The sequence below is a fragment of the Hoplias malabaricus genome, chromosome 7 (genome assembly GCF_029633855.1).
Source record: "Hoplias malabaricus isolate fHopMal1 chromosome 7, fHopMal1.hap1, whole genome shotgun sequence".
NCBI lineage: Eukaryota > Metazoa > Chordata > Actinopteri > Characiformes > Erythrinidae > Hoplias > Hoplias malabaricus.
Window position 1 is genome coordinate 26,130,508 of NC_089806.1, and position 17,823 is coordinate 26,148,330.

The following is a 17,823-nucleotide window of genomic DNA, read 5'->3' on the forward strand; positions in this document are numbered from 1 at the left end:
AATGTCACATTTTAACAAAATATGAACATATCTATTTCAGTATGTAGTGCTTGTTGAATTAATATAATACATTTTTGGTACAAATCCAAACAAATATTTTTTTTATATCATCAAACTTGGTTCATCTGGGTTCATTTGGCATGTCTGAAAAGCAGAAACCAGCCATAAATTTTAAGGAGTATTTGAAATCTGGAAAGCGTTTTACAGGATATCAGACAGAAAACGAAATGTGATTAGGACCTGAGATGACTCCGGGCCAAAAGCAGCATCGAAAATGAAGGTCTTTGGGGTGGAGGTTGTACCAGCAGCCAGTCCCTTTGTGTTCTGTGTGGTAGGATCCAGTACTGTGACCTGTCTCTTGCGCAGGTCCACTTTGAAGGCATGTGACTGAGATGCACCAGCTGACAGAAATGGGCTGACACGAAGCATAACTTTGACCTGGAAAATATTAGATTACAGACATGAAATGAGACAAAGGGGTGAAAAGAGTTTTACTGAACTTAATTAATATTCCTAATGTTGGGTAGAGAATGTCTTAAAAAACTTTGTGAATGGAATAAATGCTTAACCTCAATATTCACATTTGACCATATAAATTAGTCTTTGATTCTTTGTGTAATGATGCTGAAGGCTATCCCAGAATGCATCTTAAAAATGCATCTTGAATTTTTGAGAATTCGGAGGACACACATTGAACATCCTTCAGTCATACACACTCATTCACAACATCTTTAATGTGTTAGAAAAAGCCACAAGCAGTGAGTTCCATGCATTGATATATATATATATATATATATATATATTAACAAGCATTCTTCTTTGAGTAAATGGCTTTGTGTGTTCTAATGAATACTGGATAATGTATGCCAATATCTGACTGCCTATGCCAGGAAGCATAGATTGTGTCATGATCATATATTTAAAAAGAGCCTTGATCGGAAGACTTCCTCCAAATCCACAAAAATACTTTTTACATACATAGGCTAAAAGTTTTTTCCCTACTATATGTTTTCTCTACTACTGTTGTGTTATTTCTGTATTTATGTCAATATATATTATTTCCTGTATACACTGCTGTTGTAACTATTTTTGCTGCTTTAACATTGTACAGTTCCCTGTTGTTGGATTAATAAAGAATTATCTTGATCTGTAAAAATTGCAGAAATCATTTCTGATAATGATGGATTTTTTGCAGAAACATAGAAACAGTGCAACATTTAATAATTTCCTCAAACAACACCTGCTCTATACAAGGATTGCTGATCTTATATTGAGTTGCATTTGTTTTAATATTAACAATATTTTAGGCTTTTTGTCTAGTGAAAATGATTATTTACTTGACTAAATGTTTTGCTTCTTCCATTATTCTTTAGAGTTCATAGATAAAAAATCTGCTGTTTGATATAGTAATAAATAAATATATATATATATATATATATATATATATATATATATATATATATATATATATATATATATATATATATATATACATACATACACTTCTGTGCAAACAGAAAAGTCCATTTTAGGGCCGTCTGCTTATTAAAATGCAGTCACATGAGATAATATTCATGATCCAGTAACTGAATATGGAGTGGTAAAACTGATTATCCATTACTGAAGACCTGAGATCACCCTTCTTGAAAAATTGTGTTATTAAATAGGCAGCTCACAGACTTTAAGCTGATGCTCTATCTATATGATACGTAATGCACTTGTTCAGTCACTGACGTTATCTCAAAGACTGTTGAGTGTCCTGTCAGATTGCGTTTATGAGAGATGAATTATTTAAAAGTCCATTTGCTGTGCTGTATTTGCTGGACGAGGCAGGCTGAGTGCATGCTCACCACCAGGTGCTGGCGTGAGACTGGTCTAATGTGAAACTGAAGAAGACCCATCATTGGTGTGAAGTATGTGTGTGGCGCTCATCACTTAAACTGAATTGATTTTCCTGCTCTTGGGAGTTGATGCAAAAGGAGTGCGAAGGACATTAAAAAGTTCAAGGTTGGAAGGCTATGGGAGTGTGCACTTACACAAATCCTTAAACATTGAGAACTACTTTAAAAGCAAATCATGCTAAAGATAACTTATATGCAGGATTATTAACTGTTTGATATTTGTGTGATATTTGCTAATTCTCCTTCACAGCCAGTCCAACCTGTTTATTGGGACTCTCACATATAATGCTACAAAGTTGGGAGGGAGAGCAAACACAAACACAATGCCTCCAAATTCTTTTTTTTCAAAGGGCAGATAACACAAGTCCACTGGAACAAAACTCAACTGGAGGAGAACGCTAACAGGCTAACGGTACAGTTCTGTTATGTTAGCTAACAAATATTTGCATTGGCTAACATCACATTGAGTAATGGGGGAGGGGTGGAACCAATCTACCCACTCTGAGAGAGTGAGTCTACTCTGTCTTGGATAGATGATACATCAATGAGAATCAGACGTTATGTAGAAATATAGTCAGAATTTTTTTTTCTGTTTTATCACAACATGCATAACACAAATTTGTTACACAACCACTGGGAATCCCTGCAGTAACCAACCAACACTTTTAGCTTAGCCACTGCTCAATATGCTAAAAATAATACAACTAATGTATCATTGCTCTTACATCATTCTTCAAACATGCTTTTTCTTTATTAAAATCATTATTGTCTTTCAGTTAATCACAAATGACTTTGGGCCCAGACTGGCTATGTCCATCATGTTAGCAAACTTTGCTGCCTGAGGGCCCTATTTAGCAAGCACATTTAGCAATGGGTTGGCCTTTACACACCAAGATTTCCCCTGACTCCACAAATCTTTTCTTGGTGTTATGAACTGGAGATAGTGAGCAGGCATTACATTTTATTGTTTTTTACATTTAAAATACAGTTAGAGTTGTCAGTAAATACTGCATTTTTAGAAAGTCTTCCAACTTTTTTGCAATTGACCTAATTAACATAATCAGAGTAATGTTATATGTAACGGTTTAAAAATTAATTTAAATAACTGCATACACATGAGCCGAGTGAATTAAATACCTCAATGTTACCAAAAAAATTAAAATCATTTTAAACATGCGGTGCAAATTTACCTTCCCGGTCTCTGGCATCTCTCTCCCCTTGCAGGTTGTCTGTAAGAGGTGTGCAGGTGTAGGGGGTGGAGCTCTTTGCAGGAGACCACTGAAGTTGGTTGGATAGCGGGAACAGTAATTGTTCTGTTTTCTCCTTCTTGTGGTCAAGTTCAACTTCTGGACAGCCCTGAAAACATGTTGGATTTGTTATGTTGAAAGATCCTGACACATATCACCCAGGCAGAATATGGATGTGGGCCTGTTCTGGCAAAGATGTGGCAGTGCTGGCCTATAATCAGTACTGGCAAACTGCATATCAATTAAATGTGGACCACTTCTGGCAAACATATGGCTAGCACATATGGCTGTGGCAAAATGGATATGAAACAAAAATGGGCAAAAAATAAAAATACTTTGACGTCTGGTACTAATTTGCTTTTTATGAGGTCCTTATTTGACAAGGGGGAGCAGTTGACAAAGTACCATCATTCGCTGCAGTAAGTGGGCCAATGACAATGAGGACAGTGAATATTTACAGTGAATGCAGTGATGTGCAGTATTTTTCATCTTTGGCAAAGCATCCCTTTAATAATAATTCCCAGCTTATAAATGATTACCCCTGTGGCCTTGTCAGATATAAAAACCCTTAAAACTGTTAGCGTTCTCATTTATTACCTAACAATGAAAGATACGGCAGCAGAGGTTCCAGCAGGCAGCATTGCAGAGACTCTGGAAGTGGTAAATGACAGCGGGCTACTGAAGTGGCAGAGAACGGTCCCATGTGATGTAGCCTTTTCCTCCTCCTTCTTATTCTTCGAAGCACCCTGAGACTCCTATAGAAAAGCACAGGATGCAGCAGGGTGTTTTTACAGTAATTCTCTCAATTATTCATTCATCTGGTTATAGAACGTGTTAATCATTTACCACTGTACCGAGGAATGTACAGTTATCTGCCTGTAATCAGACACTGTGATTAACTTAATGTACTTAATTATTCATATACTCCACGTGAATAAAATATATTAGACAGACACAAATCTCTCTTTCAGTTTGTTAACCTGAAAATACCATTCCTTCTGAGAAGGTCTAATAATGGTATTACTCACTGGCACAGTGCTGGGCGATATGAGCGCAAATCAATATCACAGTTAATTGTACATTTAACCACGATTACAATTAATGAACAATTATTTTGTTTTTGTATTTTTTACCCTCATAGTTCAGTCATGTGGCAGATAGTTGCAGAATCATGGGACTACAGCTTGGTAGCATGGTTTTAAAAGGACAGTACATGAACACACACTGGGGACATAGCAGAATACAAATAATCAATATAATATATATAGATAAGATTATGTTAATTAGAAGTTCTGAATGTCAATTTCAGTTAGCATAATAAATACATGTCTGTCATATTACTTTATTTTGTAGTTAATATAGTCATCATGCTTTTTTTTAAATATTCTGCATGTAATGTAGAAATATGTCAGTTCAAAACAAAATGTCTCCTTAGTTAGAAGCTATAGTGTTGGTTAGGGTCATTGTTTGATTAAAACTTGAAGGCCTTACATACAAGTTAACCACTAATAATCACCCAAAAAGCGACAGCGAATTTGTGTCAAATTCTTATAAACACATTGTTGGAAATTATGGAAAATCTGTCAGGGAGTGGTAAAATTAAAATTAACAATATAACATATCATCACTGTCCAATTTAAAACAGGTATCTCTCAAAATATTAACCTTACAGAAGGAAAAAAACTTTAACTGTTTAAATTTGAAGAGAATGTAAAAAAGATTTAATACCAAGTAATTTTGGAGCATTTCTATTGGTTCATTAATCATGGAATTTTTCCATGATATGAGGGACATCTGCTGTGTTTAAATGATGTAGTAAACAAAAAACACACCAACTATATGTAAAGTGACAGATGGCCCTCAACAAATAGCACCTTTCCACTGCATGGTACCTATGGCTCTAGTGACTTTTAAATGTAACTGTAGACAGGATATACAACATGTCGGTTGCAACTCTCACCTATTTAATCAGTGTATTATTATGCCACTACATTAAAAGCAGCAATCTTCCAAAGTTATGGAGTATTTAACAACTGACAGTGGAATCAGACAAATACATTTTGTTTTCTAACTGGTAGGACTAAAACATGAAAAACAAAATGTAACTCTTTACTACTTAACTTCAAATTTCAGTATGTATTCCAGGGCAGCGAGAATATATTCATATAGTGCAGATGCTACTAGAATTAAATAGGGGCACCACCAGAAATTTTAAAATGTGTTTTGCCATTTCTGCCCTAAATTAAAAGATGTTCTCTCAAAATTCTTCATAATGGTAATATCTGGTATTCAAAGTACTCCTAGGCTCCCCATACAGTTGCAGAGTGTAATTCCTTTTTAAAGCACTGTCTTGAATTCAAGGAGGGAGTGGGGGTCATGGTCGTGGTGGTTTCCTACCATATTACACCACTGTGGAACCTCACAGTGACTGAAGCTGTAATTATAATGTAAAAATATTACCTAGTGTTCCTTTAATAATACTGCATCCAGTATTTTTTTCCAGTATATATCCTTCTCAACAGGGCTCACAGGGGCAAGTATGATAATACCAGGTTGCGTAAGCCTGATAACTGTGACCTAATAACTATTTATAGGCTTAAGCACAGAGAAACTGAATCAAAAATCACACATCTAGCACAAGCTGACTCAGATCTTCAGATGAAGTCACATACTCATTGAAACATGTGCCATCCCTGCACACACAAAATGGATGCCTGAGGCTACATGCAGTGTCTGAAGGCTGCATCTCCCCAGATCTGTTGGAGTGAAGCTGTGGTGCACTCGCAGTCATGCATAATGGTGAACATGAGGCACTCTCAGGCATGCCTTTATGTCTCATCGATGTTGTTTTTCAGCCATGCGAAATGAGACTACTCCGTGTGCATTTGCCACAATAATGTAATGCCATGCTGTAATGCCAATTAGTGCCAAAAGGGACTCTGAGGCCACAGAGCCAATCTGGGGGATGATACAGAAATGGAACTGCTGAGGCTGACTCCATTGATACTCCCTCTGCTCGACTTTTCTTTCCTCTGGCCCTTGTCTCCTCTCACTTTGCTGTTCTCCTCCACTGGGAAGGCTGAAAGAAGATTTAGTTACACACATGCTGCGCTGCTTCAGTTCAGCCCCCTCAACTAGTGAACATATCGATATTGTCAGCTGCCGTGTGAGCTAAAATGGTTTCACAGAGCTACAAAAGGGTTCTAATGGTGTGACACCAAATAAGAAATACCTTTTGTTCTGTAGGGAACATTTCTCTGGAGGCTTCATTAAAGAAACATTTCAGTAAAACATATGACAGTAAAGAAATAAACAGTAAAGTATAGAGAACCTCTAGGTAATGTACATAATCTTCTTATAAGAATCCTCACATTGATGTAGGATAGTATTGAGTAAATTTAAACCTTTTTAAATCTCATTTCTTGAGAGAACCAACTGTGGTTCTTCTCTGGTATGATGCAAAGAACCCATTGTGGCAAATTTTTCAAGACTTTTAATGTCTGGCATGAAATTATAAAGGAGCATTCTGTCCTAAAACTAGCAATTAATGTGTTGTTTGTCACAGAATCCCTAAACTTAATTTTTTTTCACAGAATATTGAAATAATTGTTATGTTTACATCCAGTACACTTTTCACTACATAATCCATATGTAGATTAGATAAATACATTATGAGAGAATGCCCTCAAATGCATTAAGAAATCCCAACTGTTAACAGAGCCACTTAAAAATTCTACCTTCCTTGCAGAAATATTACTTTAGCAGGGAAATAAATTAACTGCCTGCCCTTGTGTCTCCACCCTAAAGCCCTTTTAACCTCCAACCTTTAAAGCCATCTTCAAATACATCATCAGAAGGATGTTTCTCAAGATGTAATCCCAGAGTATCTGTCCAGCACCACAGCAGGATGCAAGCAGACTTTTTCACAAAACCTGGAGCAATGGTGCCATTATTTAATCTAGCTGTAGTGTCTTTCAAATGTTTTTTAAGACCATATGTCAAAGTCAAGAACCACTTAGGAACCTTTGTTTTAAAAGTGTAATATGGTCCAGCCAATTCTGAATGCAAATTCAAGTGCATGTAGTCCTAATGTGTAGTTTGTGTAATGAAATGGACTTTGCCTAATGGACCAAGCCTGTCACTGTGCACTTTAGGCAGCGCCACACAGAAACCTCACTCCAATCCTGTTCTATCTTTATTTACGGCCCGGCCCTGTGAGGGTATGAATATTTCACTGGTCATTAAATATTACCGTGATATTGATCATGCCCCCTTTCGTTTTTGACCGCCTCTTGTATCACAGGAATAAATCAAGTGCTCCTTTGCCATTAACTATAGCAGTGCTGTAGATACTACTCGGAATCTAATTGAGGCCGATTAGGGGGGCTGTGAATCAGAGGCTGACACACACATGTGGCCCAGCTATCTGCAGAGTGCACATAAAAAGGAAAGTAAAATTGACATGCCATGAGGAGAGATTCGGAGAGATAATGGCTCTTATTGCTTTTGGACAGTTCATGTGAGGAGCAGGGGATCGTAATGGAATCATTAGTTACCAGGGTTTGGTGACTTTATGTTGGGGGATCCCTACAGATATGTGTACAGGTTATCATAGAATGTATTCATTTACCATATTAAATGTTTAAATAATAATAATAATAATAATAATAATAATAATATATTTTTTAAATAAACACTTTTAAAAATTTGGTAGTTTGCATGAAGATAATTTCTTCATATATATTTTAAATAATCTTACTCTTCGCTATAACAGTAAACAGCCAGATAGATACACCAATCTGCGTTATTTGCACAGTTTAAAAAAAAAAAATATATATATATATATATATATATATATATATATATATCTTTTTTTTTCCAGAAAAATAGTTCTGAATTTCATATAGACTCTGCATACTTTATTATGAATGGGCATGACTATTCTGTTAACTGATTAGTAGAGAAGGTTTTGAAAATCATCAATTTCAAATTCGTTCTAGTATGTTCAGCAAAAGACATAAATATTAGCGCAGTATGATACTATGTTCATGGCACTGTTAGCCAGCCCTGCAAAGTTCCTTATTCCACAGGTTTGTGCTCTCACCTCGACCTGGCGCCATGTTTTTTCTGTCTTAACTTTATTCGAACCTCAGCACAAAGAATGTTAACTAAGTTCAACTTGTTGTTTTGATTCATTTGGTTCCAATTTAAAAGTAGGTCTCAGAGGGTTGGTTTCAAATTGATCAAAGAAAGATCGAGACAAAGAAGAGAACATGTAAAAGACTGCTAGACCCAACTGGTTACAGAGAATGAATGAATGAATGAATGAAACACCCTTCCTTGATTGTATATTTTTTGATAGTGTTGCATTTTTTAAATCACTTCTTAAAGGGGACATCCACATAAATGTAAACATTTCTGCATTCTTTAAATCAGGAAATAAGGTTGCTTTGGGTATACATTTGCTAATACCTGTCTGCCTTGAATGGATTCTAAAACATAATTCTCTTTAAAAAATGTATCAGACAGCATATTTATAACCACTTCATCCCATATGATTCAGGAAGGGAGCTTTTAGAGGCATTAAACACTTCAGACCCCTGGTACTGTTCACCTCCACCATGTAAGCTCCTCCAGAATGCCACGTTTTATATCAAACTATTCTTAATGACCATATTGACGTCTTAATGGTTTTAGTACTTAAAAACTTTGAAGAACTGATTACTCATTCATACATTAAATGTCTGTAACGGCTTTTCCAGTTCAGAGTCACAGTGGGTCCAGAGCCTATCTGGAATCACTGGGTGAAAGCCCGGAAACTATTGACTACATTATAGTATAATTCATTGTTCCACTCAAACTATATATATATATATATATATATAAATATAATGGCAAGTATAACAAAAGCGTGTAATAAACAGTGAAGCCTACCGTTTCAGGAAAAGGAGACACCCCATCGTTTGGAGCTGACAGAGGCCAAAGTGTGGCCTGTTCTCTAAGCCAGTTGTCAGTGCGCATGTTGTTGGGTTTGTGGCGAGGGTTTGGTCGGGGACTCGGTTGGGGGCTGGGTTTGGGAGAGTAGGAGCTGCAGGCTCTGGGCAGGGTGTGAGAGCCTGATGCAGAGCGGCCGGGTGAGACGCTGGCGGGAAAGGAAGGGGGCCAGATGGCCCTGTTTTGAGTCAGGAGCATGCGGACAGCCTCCCGCTTCAGCTGGCTCAGGTGAGTGGAGCAGACGTCACAGCGGCCCACAACATTGCTCCAGGCTGGACCCCGCACACTCTCACAAAGAAGAAGAGAGATTTTGGGGTCCTGAGGAAAGAGAAGAAATCCACAAAATAACTTTGACTGAAATGATGCAGAAATATCTACACATAATACTGAAAGGGATCAGTTTCCACAGACAGGGATTAAGCCTTTTCTTGAATGAAGACTCTCCACTGAAAGGAAAATGCATTCTAGAACTAACTTTAACCTCTGCCTGGGAACTGACCCTAAGGGATGGTTTCCCAAACATGGATAACACCTAGTCTTGGACTTCACAGCATTTTCAATTGTGATTTTCCATTGAAAGGAAGACATAGTCTAGGATTAGGACTTAATCACTGTCTAGGAAACCACCACTATAAGCATATGTATTATGACAGTGAAAATATGTGTTCTAGTAAAACTGAACCATGTATAAACGTTAGATGAACATATCCAGTGCAGTTTATTAGAAGACATACCCTCACAGTCATAATAAAGCTTCTGATAAACAGCGACTCTGAGCAGAAAATAATAACACAAATCAAAGGACAGCTGGCATTTCCAAATGTTGTAAATTAAAGACAATGACACTTAAGTTTTTTTTTTAAGTTTTAAAGACATTTTAATATATATTTGGGTAAAACAGTGAGAATGAATACAATGCACTGTCCATTAATTCAAGCTAGAACAACAAGCTCCTCTCTACCCACTGTCAGAAGAAAAGGGCACTGTACAGGTAAATAATTGTTTACTAAACGTACCTGTAATGTACAATTATTTGTCATTGTACAACGTACAACGAAATGTCTGCCGCATTTAACCCATCTGTGGCAGTGAAAACACACACACTAGTGCACTAGGGGCTGTGAACCACACCCAGAGCGGCGCCTGGGGAGCGTTTGGGGGTTCAGTGCCTTGCTCAAAAGTACTTTAGCTGTGGATGTTCCTGCCAGTCCTGGGGATTGAACAGGCTGCCCCCAACAGTGCTTTTAAAATCCAGTTGTATTCCCTAAAGGTACATTACATTCTATTTCCCAGAAGGAGAGGTGATTTTTTGTGAATTTTCATAGTGGAAATGTAAAGATTAAAGTCCAGAAGTGATTTATTTATTTTTATTTATATATTTTCTTTATTTTAATGAGATGTATGAAATCAAAGCAATTTAAAAGTCTACAGTTAAAACAGAATATAATTTATTTATGTTCCCTAACTAAAGGTATTGAGGATGTACTTCATTACAACAGAAACCGTCATTTAGAAAATATACATTTTTAAATATTTTTATTTATTTAATGATTTAAAAGACTCAACGGTTTTTTGTAAGACAGCAATGCCTGGCATATTGTTGATACAAACGATGATATATGATTCAAATTACACTGCATGGTCAAAACTATGTAGACCAGAATACTCCCTCTGTGTCTTTGGGAATATCAGCCACACCCATTTCACAGTAAAGTTTGGAGGAATATCAGACTGAGCTTTTCAAGGTTTGGAGTTTTTGATGTGTTACTGACGTTAAATCTTAATGCAACAGCATACAATGGTGCAGTGTAGGTAATGCTTACATCATGAAAGTGCTTCCATTCACAAAATACATAAATAAGCAGTTTGCTGACTTGCAATAACAACTGAAGCCAAGCCTTATCACTTAGCATCTTCCCTAATTCTCCTGTGGTTCAACACAAGCAAATCCCTATACAGCCATGTTTTTGAAAGCTTGTAGAAAGCTCTACCAGGCAAATGTAGGCTGCAGCAAAGAGGCACCACCACTATCCACTGTCTATGGAGCTGTAATGAGATTGTGATCAACACTGTATTAATCAGCTGATTTAATAAAATCAAATGAACATAAATCATTCAAATTGTTTATGTGTGTGCCATCTTTTAATATTTGTTATTTGAACCCCTCATATGTGATATTCAGGGAGCAGATATTAATGTAATTAGGTGTATATAGTATATATTAGTCCTTATACGTCACATCCTTGCATGATAAACAAAGAAATACACAATCCACTGGGCGTGGAGTCTAGATGTCTGGAAGGAATGTTATCTGTGTGCCCGTATCGACTGCTGTGTGATCCACTAACCTATTTTCTTTATTAAATATGGATATCAGTAAGCCACTGCCCACAAATGCATTTTTCTTGTTTAAATAACATTACATTTTCATTTTCCTCTCTGTAGGAAACTGGGTTTTCATATTCCACCCATTATATTCCATCTCATGTAATGAGAGTTGGAGGGGAGACATGTGAGCCTTGCCTCTGTTACAGAAGCTAATCGATTTAAACTTGTTTCAGAGAGAGAGAGAGAGAGAGAGAGAGAGAGAGAGAGAGAGAGAGAGAGAGAGAGAGAGAGACCTGCCGCTGCATGTAATGGGTATCTGAGACAGCAGACTGGCTGATAGGCTGAATGTGTAGGCTATGTGTCCAATGTCATTAGGTATGTGTCCGTGTGAGGAGCTGTAACTTAAATAAATGCAGGGGTGCTTATAGGACAGAGCGTCTTATATATTATATTCTACATTATTATACATTCTGTATATGTGTGCTGCTACATTCTGCTAAAAAAGTCTTACACCTGCTTATCAACATACCTGCTTCTAACACATTTATAAAATAAGTTGCCCTGGATTAACATTTTACACAAGTGTAACATTTATTTGCACAACATTTTAGCTTCCACTCAACTGTATGTAAACAGCAAAATGAAAGGTGTCTCCAGACAAATATTCTTAGCTACATTTATTTAGCTGACTGGTCCTTAGATAGACTGGTTACATTGCTTTTTCAAAATAAAAGTTCAATATATATATATATATATATTTTTTTTTTTTTTTTTTTTAAAGCAATAATATTACCCAAACTTCTTCTGGCAAACAATTTAAAGTGTGAGTAATTTCAGTTTAAAATGTTAGAAAAAATAAAATAAATCAAAGCCTAATGATGATAATCTTTTAAAAAGCTATTATCTGCAGATATCATTGTGCATTTCTAAAAAGTTACACACCGTAGACCATCTGTTGTCACATAACATCCGTCAGCCTTCCATTAAATCTATTCATCATTGATCAGTTTCTGCCCACAGGACCACTGCTGACCAGATATTACATGGGTGATTAATGGTTCTCAGCACAGTGACACTGACATGGTAGTGGTATGGTAGAGTTGGTGGCTGTCACTGATACATTAAGAATGGTCAGACACCACTGATCCTGACCACTGATGAAGAGCTAGAGCAGGGATGCCAAAATGTCTTGTTCTTGGCCATAAGTGCAGTATTTGCATTGGGCTGAGGGCCAAAATCAATGATTCACTAGAGGCTGTGTTTTACTGTGCCTTTATCACAGGTCAGGGGTGTTGGGTTTCATTGGACTCAGCCTAGCTGTGCTCAGACTGTTAATGGATATTTAGCCTATGTGAAATTTTGTCATCAAGCACATGCTGTAAACTGACAAAGCAAAATAAATCTCTGCAGATGAGAAGAAAGAGCATGGGCCAAACCATCAATGCACTGCCAAAGGAAAAAAAAAACATCCATAGACAGACAAAGGCTTAGTTTGTGTCCCTTGTGACATAAAGATGCATCAGCAAAGATACATTTGATACTGAGTCTGTTAGCTCATAATAGGACATGGTCTGACACTCTCTCTCTCTCTCTCTCTCTCTCTCTCTCCCTCTCTCCCTCTCTCCCTCCCTCCCCATTAGTCTCTTTCTCTCTCATTTCTCATTCAAACTATGTCTCAACAGCATCAGTCTCTGACTGTACACTAACAAGGGGGAGCTGCAAGTTAAGAGTTTCTAATAAAGTAAACTGAATCATATGAGAATGATAAAAAATGTGGCTCCTACTTTGGTGTCTGTGTTTTTGACCTCTTCTGTCATCTATCTTTTATCCTAGTTTTTACGAAAATAAACTCTCTGCCCCTCAATTTAAATACTTCTGAGCACACTCTGTGGTATTTGCGACCAACAAAAGTCCATTTACAAAACAGAGGTAGTTAGAGACAAAGTGCATTTAAGACCCCATCCTGAAAATCAAGTGTTTAAACTTGTAAACAGGTCAGCATGGTGTTGTTTAAGACCTATCATGATCAAAATAAGCAGTCGGTGCTTTTTAGTGTTACAAATGCAGTCTCAAATGGGCGAGTTCAGACAGCCAGGGTTTCATAGGTCACAGACCTTAAACACTAAACCTCACAGGACCGGGCTTTTGAGCTGTGGAAGGGTGGTTGGAGGGCAGAGACAGGGATGTAGACTAATTGCTTCTTCATAGATCTGCATGTACTGAATGAAGGCCAAGTGTAGAATTTTATCTACACTTTGAAGGCATTATGGGATATAAATTCTGAAGCTCTCATTTTGATGAAGAGAAATTATTTTATAAGGGTTTAATCGATGGCTGGAGGGACACTTTTATAATAAATTCTTTGCTAGTTTTATGTGGAGTGTTGTAATACTAGGTACAATTTGTAATTTAAAATTAGATGTTCGGAATCAAAATAGAGCCACTGTCCTAGCTACTCCAGGCTCAGCTCTGCAGAAACTGCACTATGGAACTTTTGGGAGTGGTAAAACACCCCCTTCTTTCACCTCTCCCTTGATTTCAGGACAGTGCTGTAATACTGAATTGCAGTCTGCAACTGTTAGGGGGAGCCCAGGAGCAGAAAGTACCAAATCTTACTTAGTGCTCCTTTAAAACTCAGGCAGGACTGAATTAGGAGAAGTGTGCCTTACTCTGATGTTAAAGCGCCCGGAAGTGAGGAGTCTGCTGGCTTCGTCTTTCAGCTCCTCTACACTCCGCACACACTCCTCACACCGCCGCGCGCTGTCCGCTCTGCTCCACATCTGCTCTTTCACCGACACTCCACCCGCGCGGGCACACGCCCTGGGAGAGCAGTCCGCGAAGGCGCGCATGCCCGCGCCCTCAGGAGGAGGCCGATGCGCGCGCGGCACGCTGCTGGAGCGCGAGGCCACTTTTGCGCGCGGCGCGTGCGCAAGCTGCCGACAGAACACACACGCGCGCACACACACACACACACACACACGCACATACACACAGCGACGACTTCTTCGTTCATAATGCAATAAGTAGATGAAATATTAACATGCATTTGCACAAAGAACCTTGAATGCAGCCGACAAAGAAGCCTTAAAGCAAGTGGTTTTATGTTTTGGTCGTTAAAATGATCCAAAATAAGTGCAAAATGAAACCGAAATGTAACGAATAAAAAAAAGAAGTGCAAATGGCATGATATAATGTAAAACCATACAATGCTCTGAAACATAAAAGCCACAAAAAGATAAGAGACATCAATAAACAATTTAAATAAAAAATATAATAAATCCAATCCCCAAGAAAATTAAAGTTCTAAGAATTCATTCCTATACTAAATCACATAAAGATATAGATCCATATCCAATCCCCAGAGAAACGTAAAAGCAAAACCTAAAGATGCATAAATTCAAAGCTTTAAAGCCTATTTAATGCCTTAAAGAAACGTATATGTAAAGAAACCTTCCCATTGAAACTTGTACTTACATATCCTTGGCTCCTGGTCACATCTGAAGACCCCATAATGTGTAAAAAGCCGTTTTCTTTAAACTCTTATCATTCCGAAATCAACTGCCTACAATCCGCAGTCAGGTTTCTTGTAAAATCCGAAACTGAAGCGCAAGGTTGAGGACAAGGACGAGAGGCGCGCTGCAGAAAGACGAACCCTTATTTTCTAACAGGTTTCTTTTTATTGTCTACATCACCTACAACACCATCCGCCTCTTCTGAAGCGCCGCTGAGAGTCTGTCAGGTCCAGGAGATAATAAAAGAGGAACAGGAGACTAAAACCATCTGGAGGAAGTTCTCACTAACAGCCGCTGAATCCTGCGAGTTAGTTTTGTTTTCCTTGATATTTTGGCTCCAGCTGAATTAACAGGGTCCGCTTCATCTGGAGCACAGCGAGCAGCAAAGCTCTAGAGCAACAGTTTTCGCTGGCACTAATCTGTGTATGTTGTCCTCTCCGTACAGGAGGGTGCCACCCTCTTATTGTCAGGAGTCCAAGCCTGGAGATGGCCAACTGTTGTGGTTACCGCATGGTGATGATGAAGAGTGCGAGCACACAGCGCCCCCTGCTGACCACAACATACAAAAATCGCCTGCTATATTTTTGAAGCGCTTAAACGGTCTTCACGGGCCAACACTCTACAGTCTCCTGTTTGACGACGCTTGGGACACCTTTCAAAATACGATCACAATTTTGTTACAACTTTAAAAATATAGAAGTAAAAAATAAATTAAATATATCTGAATTCCTAAAAAAATTCATTATTTATATTGTCTATGTTTACGCAAAAAAGGTACTGTACAGCTACATTATTGTCACTAAAGCTACAAATAGTGTAAATGTACCTTTAAACATACAGACGTGCTTTAAAAATTACATTCTTTTCTCCACAAGGGAAGATAAATATTTGTTAATATTCATTAGAGAGTAGTGCAAAGTGAAGTAAAAATATGTAAGTCCAGGATATGAAATCTACACAACTTAAAAATCCACAATGAATATAGAAAATTGTATAATTTTGGCCCCTAACTAACAGTCCTGAATATACCTTTGCGGGTACAACTACAGTCAGTTTTTCTGAGATTGTAAGATAAAATAACGCTTCATTGAAGCATCACAGTAGCTTACAAATTGCACAGAAATATTGGGTAGAAGTACTTTAAACATGCTCCACAATCTCTGTGATATAATGATTACCAAGAGCCATATGCATCACAGGATTGAGTCTAGGGTGTAGAATGAAAGTGAAAGCAGACAGGGTAACAACAAATTGCAAAACCCAGTGTCTGATTGTTTCACAATATTAGCAATTCAACTGCTTGAAACTGGACTCTGAGTGATAGCTATTCCCTTCTGCATGCACAGTATGTAGGCCTATAATCTCTACAGAACAGCATGAAATGAAATGAGATATTCACCATGCTCAATGCCACATGTGGGCTAGAGGTGTATAAAGCTCCCCAGATCTGGGCTGTGGAGCAGTAGAGCTGGGTTCTGTGGTGATGATGTTAGGGCACATTTAGAATGAGTGAGATGGAGGAGTCATGTAATACCATTACCTCACTTCACTAAAGTTTTTGTAGCTCAATGCCATGAAGACTTCTCAGAGGTGAATGTTACTTTACTATTACTGCAGTAAATGGGCTATCTAGTGATATTCATAATCTCAGAAGAACTGTTGTATGCAGAGATGTCCAAAAATGTTTTTTTGGATGTATGGAGTTATCAAGTGAACCTTTTTTTGTGTGTGAGATCTGTGAGAGCTTTTTCAAAAAGTGTTTGAGGAAAGAGTCAAACCAATGAAGAAAGTAAATCTGATGTGTTGATCCTCTTTTGAAAAACGGTGTGGGAAATTAGAGAGAGTTGTAATAATGGGTTAAAACAATTGCAAAGCAACAGTGAAGACAGTGTACCCACTTTTGTTAAATGTGCCTTATGGGGAAGTGGATAGTCTCGTTTGCAGCCGTTTTGGAATATTGCTATAAGGAATAGTCTGAAAACAGACTATTTAGATTATTCATTAAAATATGATCAAATAACCTACATAACTACATATATAAATGAATTGAAATAATATAAATTAAAAAGATTTATAACATTAAATTAACTGATAAGAAACAAACTAACCAAAACACTGAAAATGCACAGTTGTTAATACAATTTGTAAATGTATTTTAAAAACACAGATTTCACACAAAAAGGGTCGCTAGATAACAGAGTAAAACAAATGTAATTCTAAATAATAGTTTAAAATTAACTACTATTTATATCACATTACTGTGAGGTATTTTGTACAACTGAGCAAGATACATTTTATAACTATGGGCTTGTTGATAATATATTAAGAAATTCTATGAAGATTTGTACAAAAAATGCCTTTCTGATTTGTTGTAGTGATAAGTGATTCTGGAGCAAAATATAATCCCTTCTAGACCTTTTACAATAATCTCCATACTTATTTAACCACAACAACAGAAAGCCACAATCTGCTATGTTTAAAAAGTATGGCTAAATGGTGGCACAACAGGTAGTGTCGCTGTCACAGCTTCTGGACCCTGGGGTGGTGGGCTTGAGCCCTGCTCTGTGAGGAGTTAGGGGTGTTATCTCCTTGTCCGCATGGGTTTCCTCCAGGTGCGCTGGTTTCCTCAGAGCAAAAAACACATGTTGGTAGGGGAACTGGTTACTTAAAAGTGTCCATATATGTGAGTGAGTGTGTGTCACCCTGTGAAGGACTGGTGCCCACTCCAGGGTGTGATCCTGCCTTGCGCCCAATGATTCCTGGTGGGCCCCGGACAGGCTGTGACCCGGAACTGGATAAGTGGTTACAGAAGATGAATGAATGAATAAAACAACCAGGAAA

At 37.7% G+C, this 17,823-nt stretch overlaps 1 protein-coding gene across 2 annotated transcripts in view; it reads right to left on the reverse strand.

Annotated features, from left to right (window-relative positions):
* kif26bb (kinesin family member 26Bb) overlaps positions 1-15,023 on the reverse strand; it is a 29,477-nt gene extending 14,454 nt beyond the window's left edge. For both annotated transcript variants that reach the window (XM_066677823.1, XM_066677824.1), the window contains exons 1-6: positions 14,945-15,023; positions 14,140-14,403; positions 9,083-9,460; positions 3,746-3,903; positions 3,092-3,257; positions 241-438 (exon numbers count right to left, since the gene is read on the reverse strand). In XM_066677823.1, coding sequence (XP_066533920.1) covers positions 241-438; positions 3,092-3,257; positions 3,746-3,903; positions 9,083-9,460; positions 14,140-14,403; positions 14,945-14,980 — 1,200 coding nt within the window. In that variant the 5' untranslated portion in view covers positions 14,981-15,023. The remainder of the gene's footprint in view (positions 1-240; positions 439-3,091; positions 3,258-3,745; positions 3,904-9,082; positions 9,461-14,139; positions 14,404-14,944) is intronic.
* Between the last annotated feature and the right edge of the window lie 2,800 nt (positions 15,024-17,823).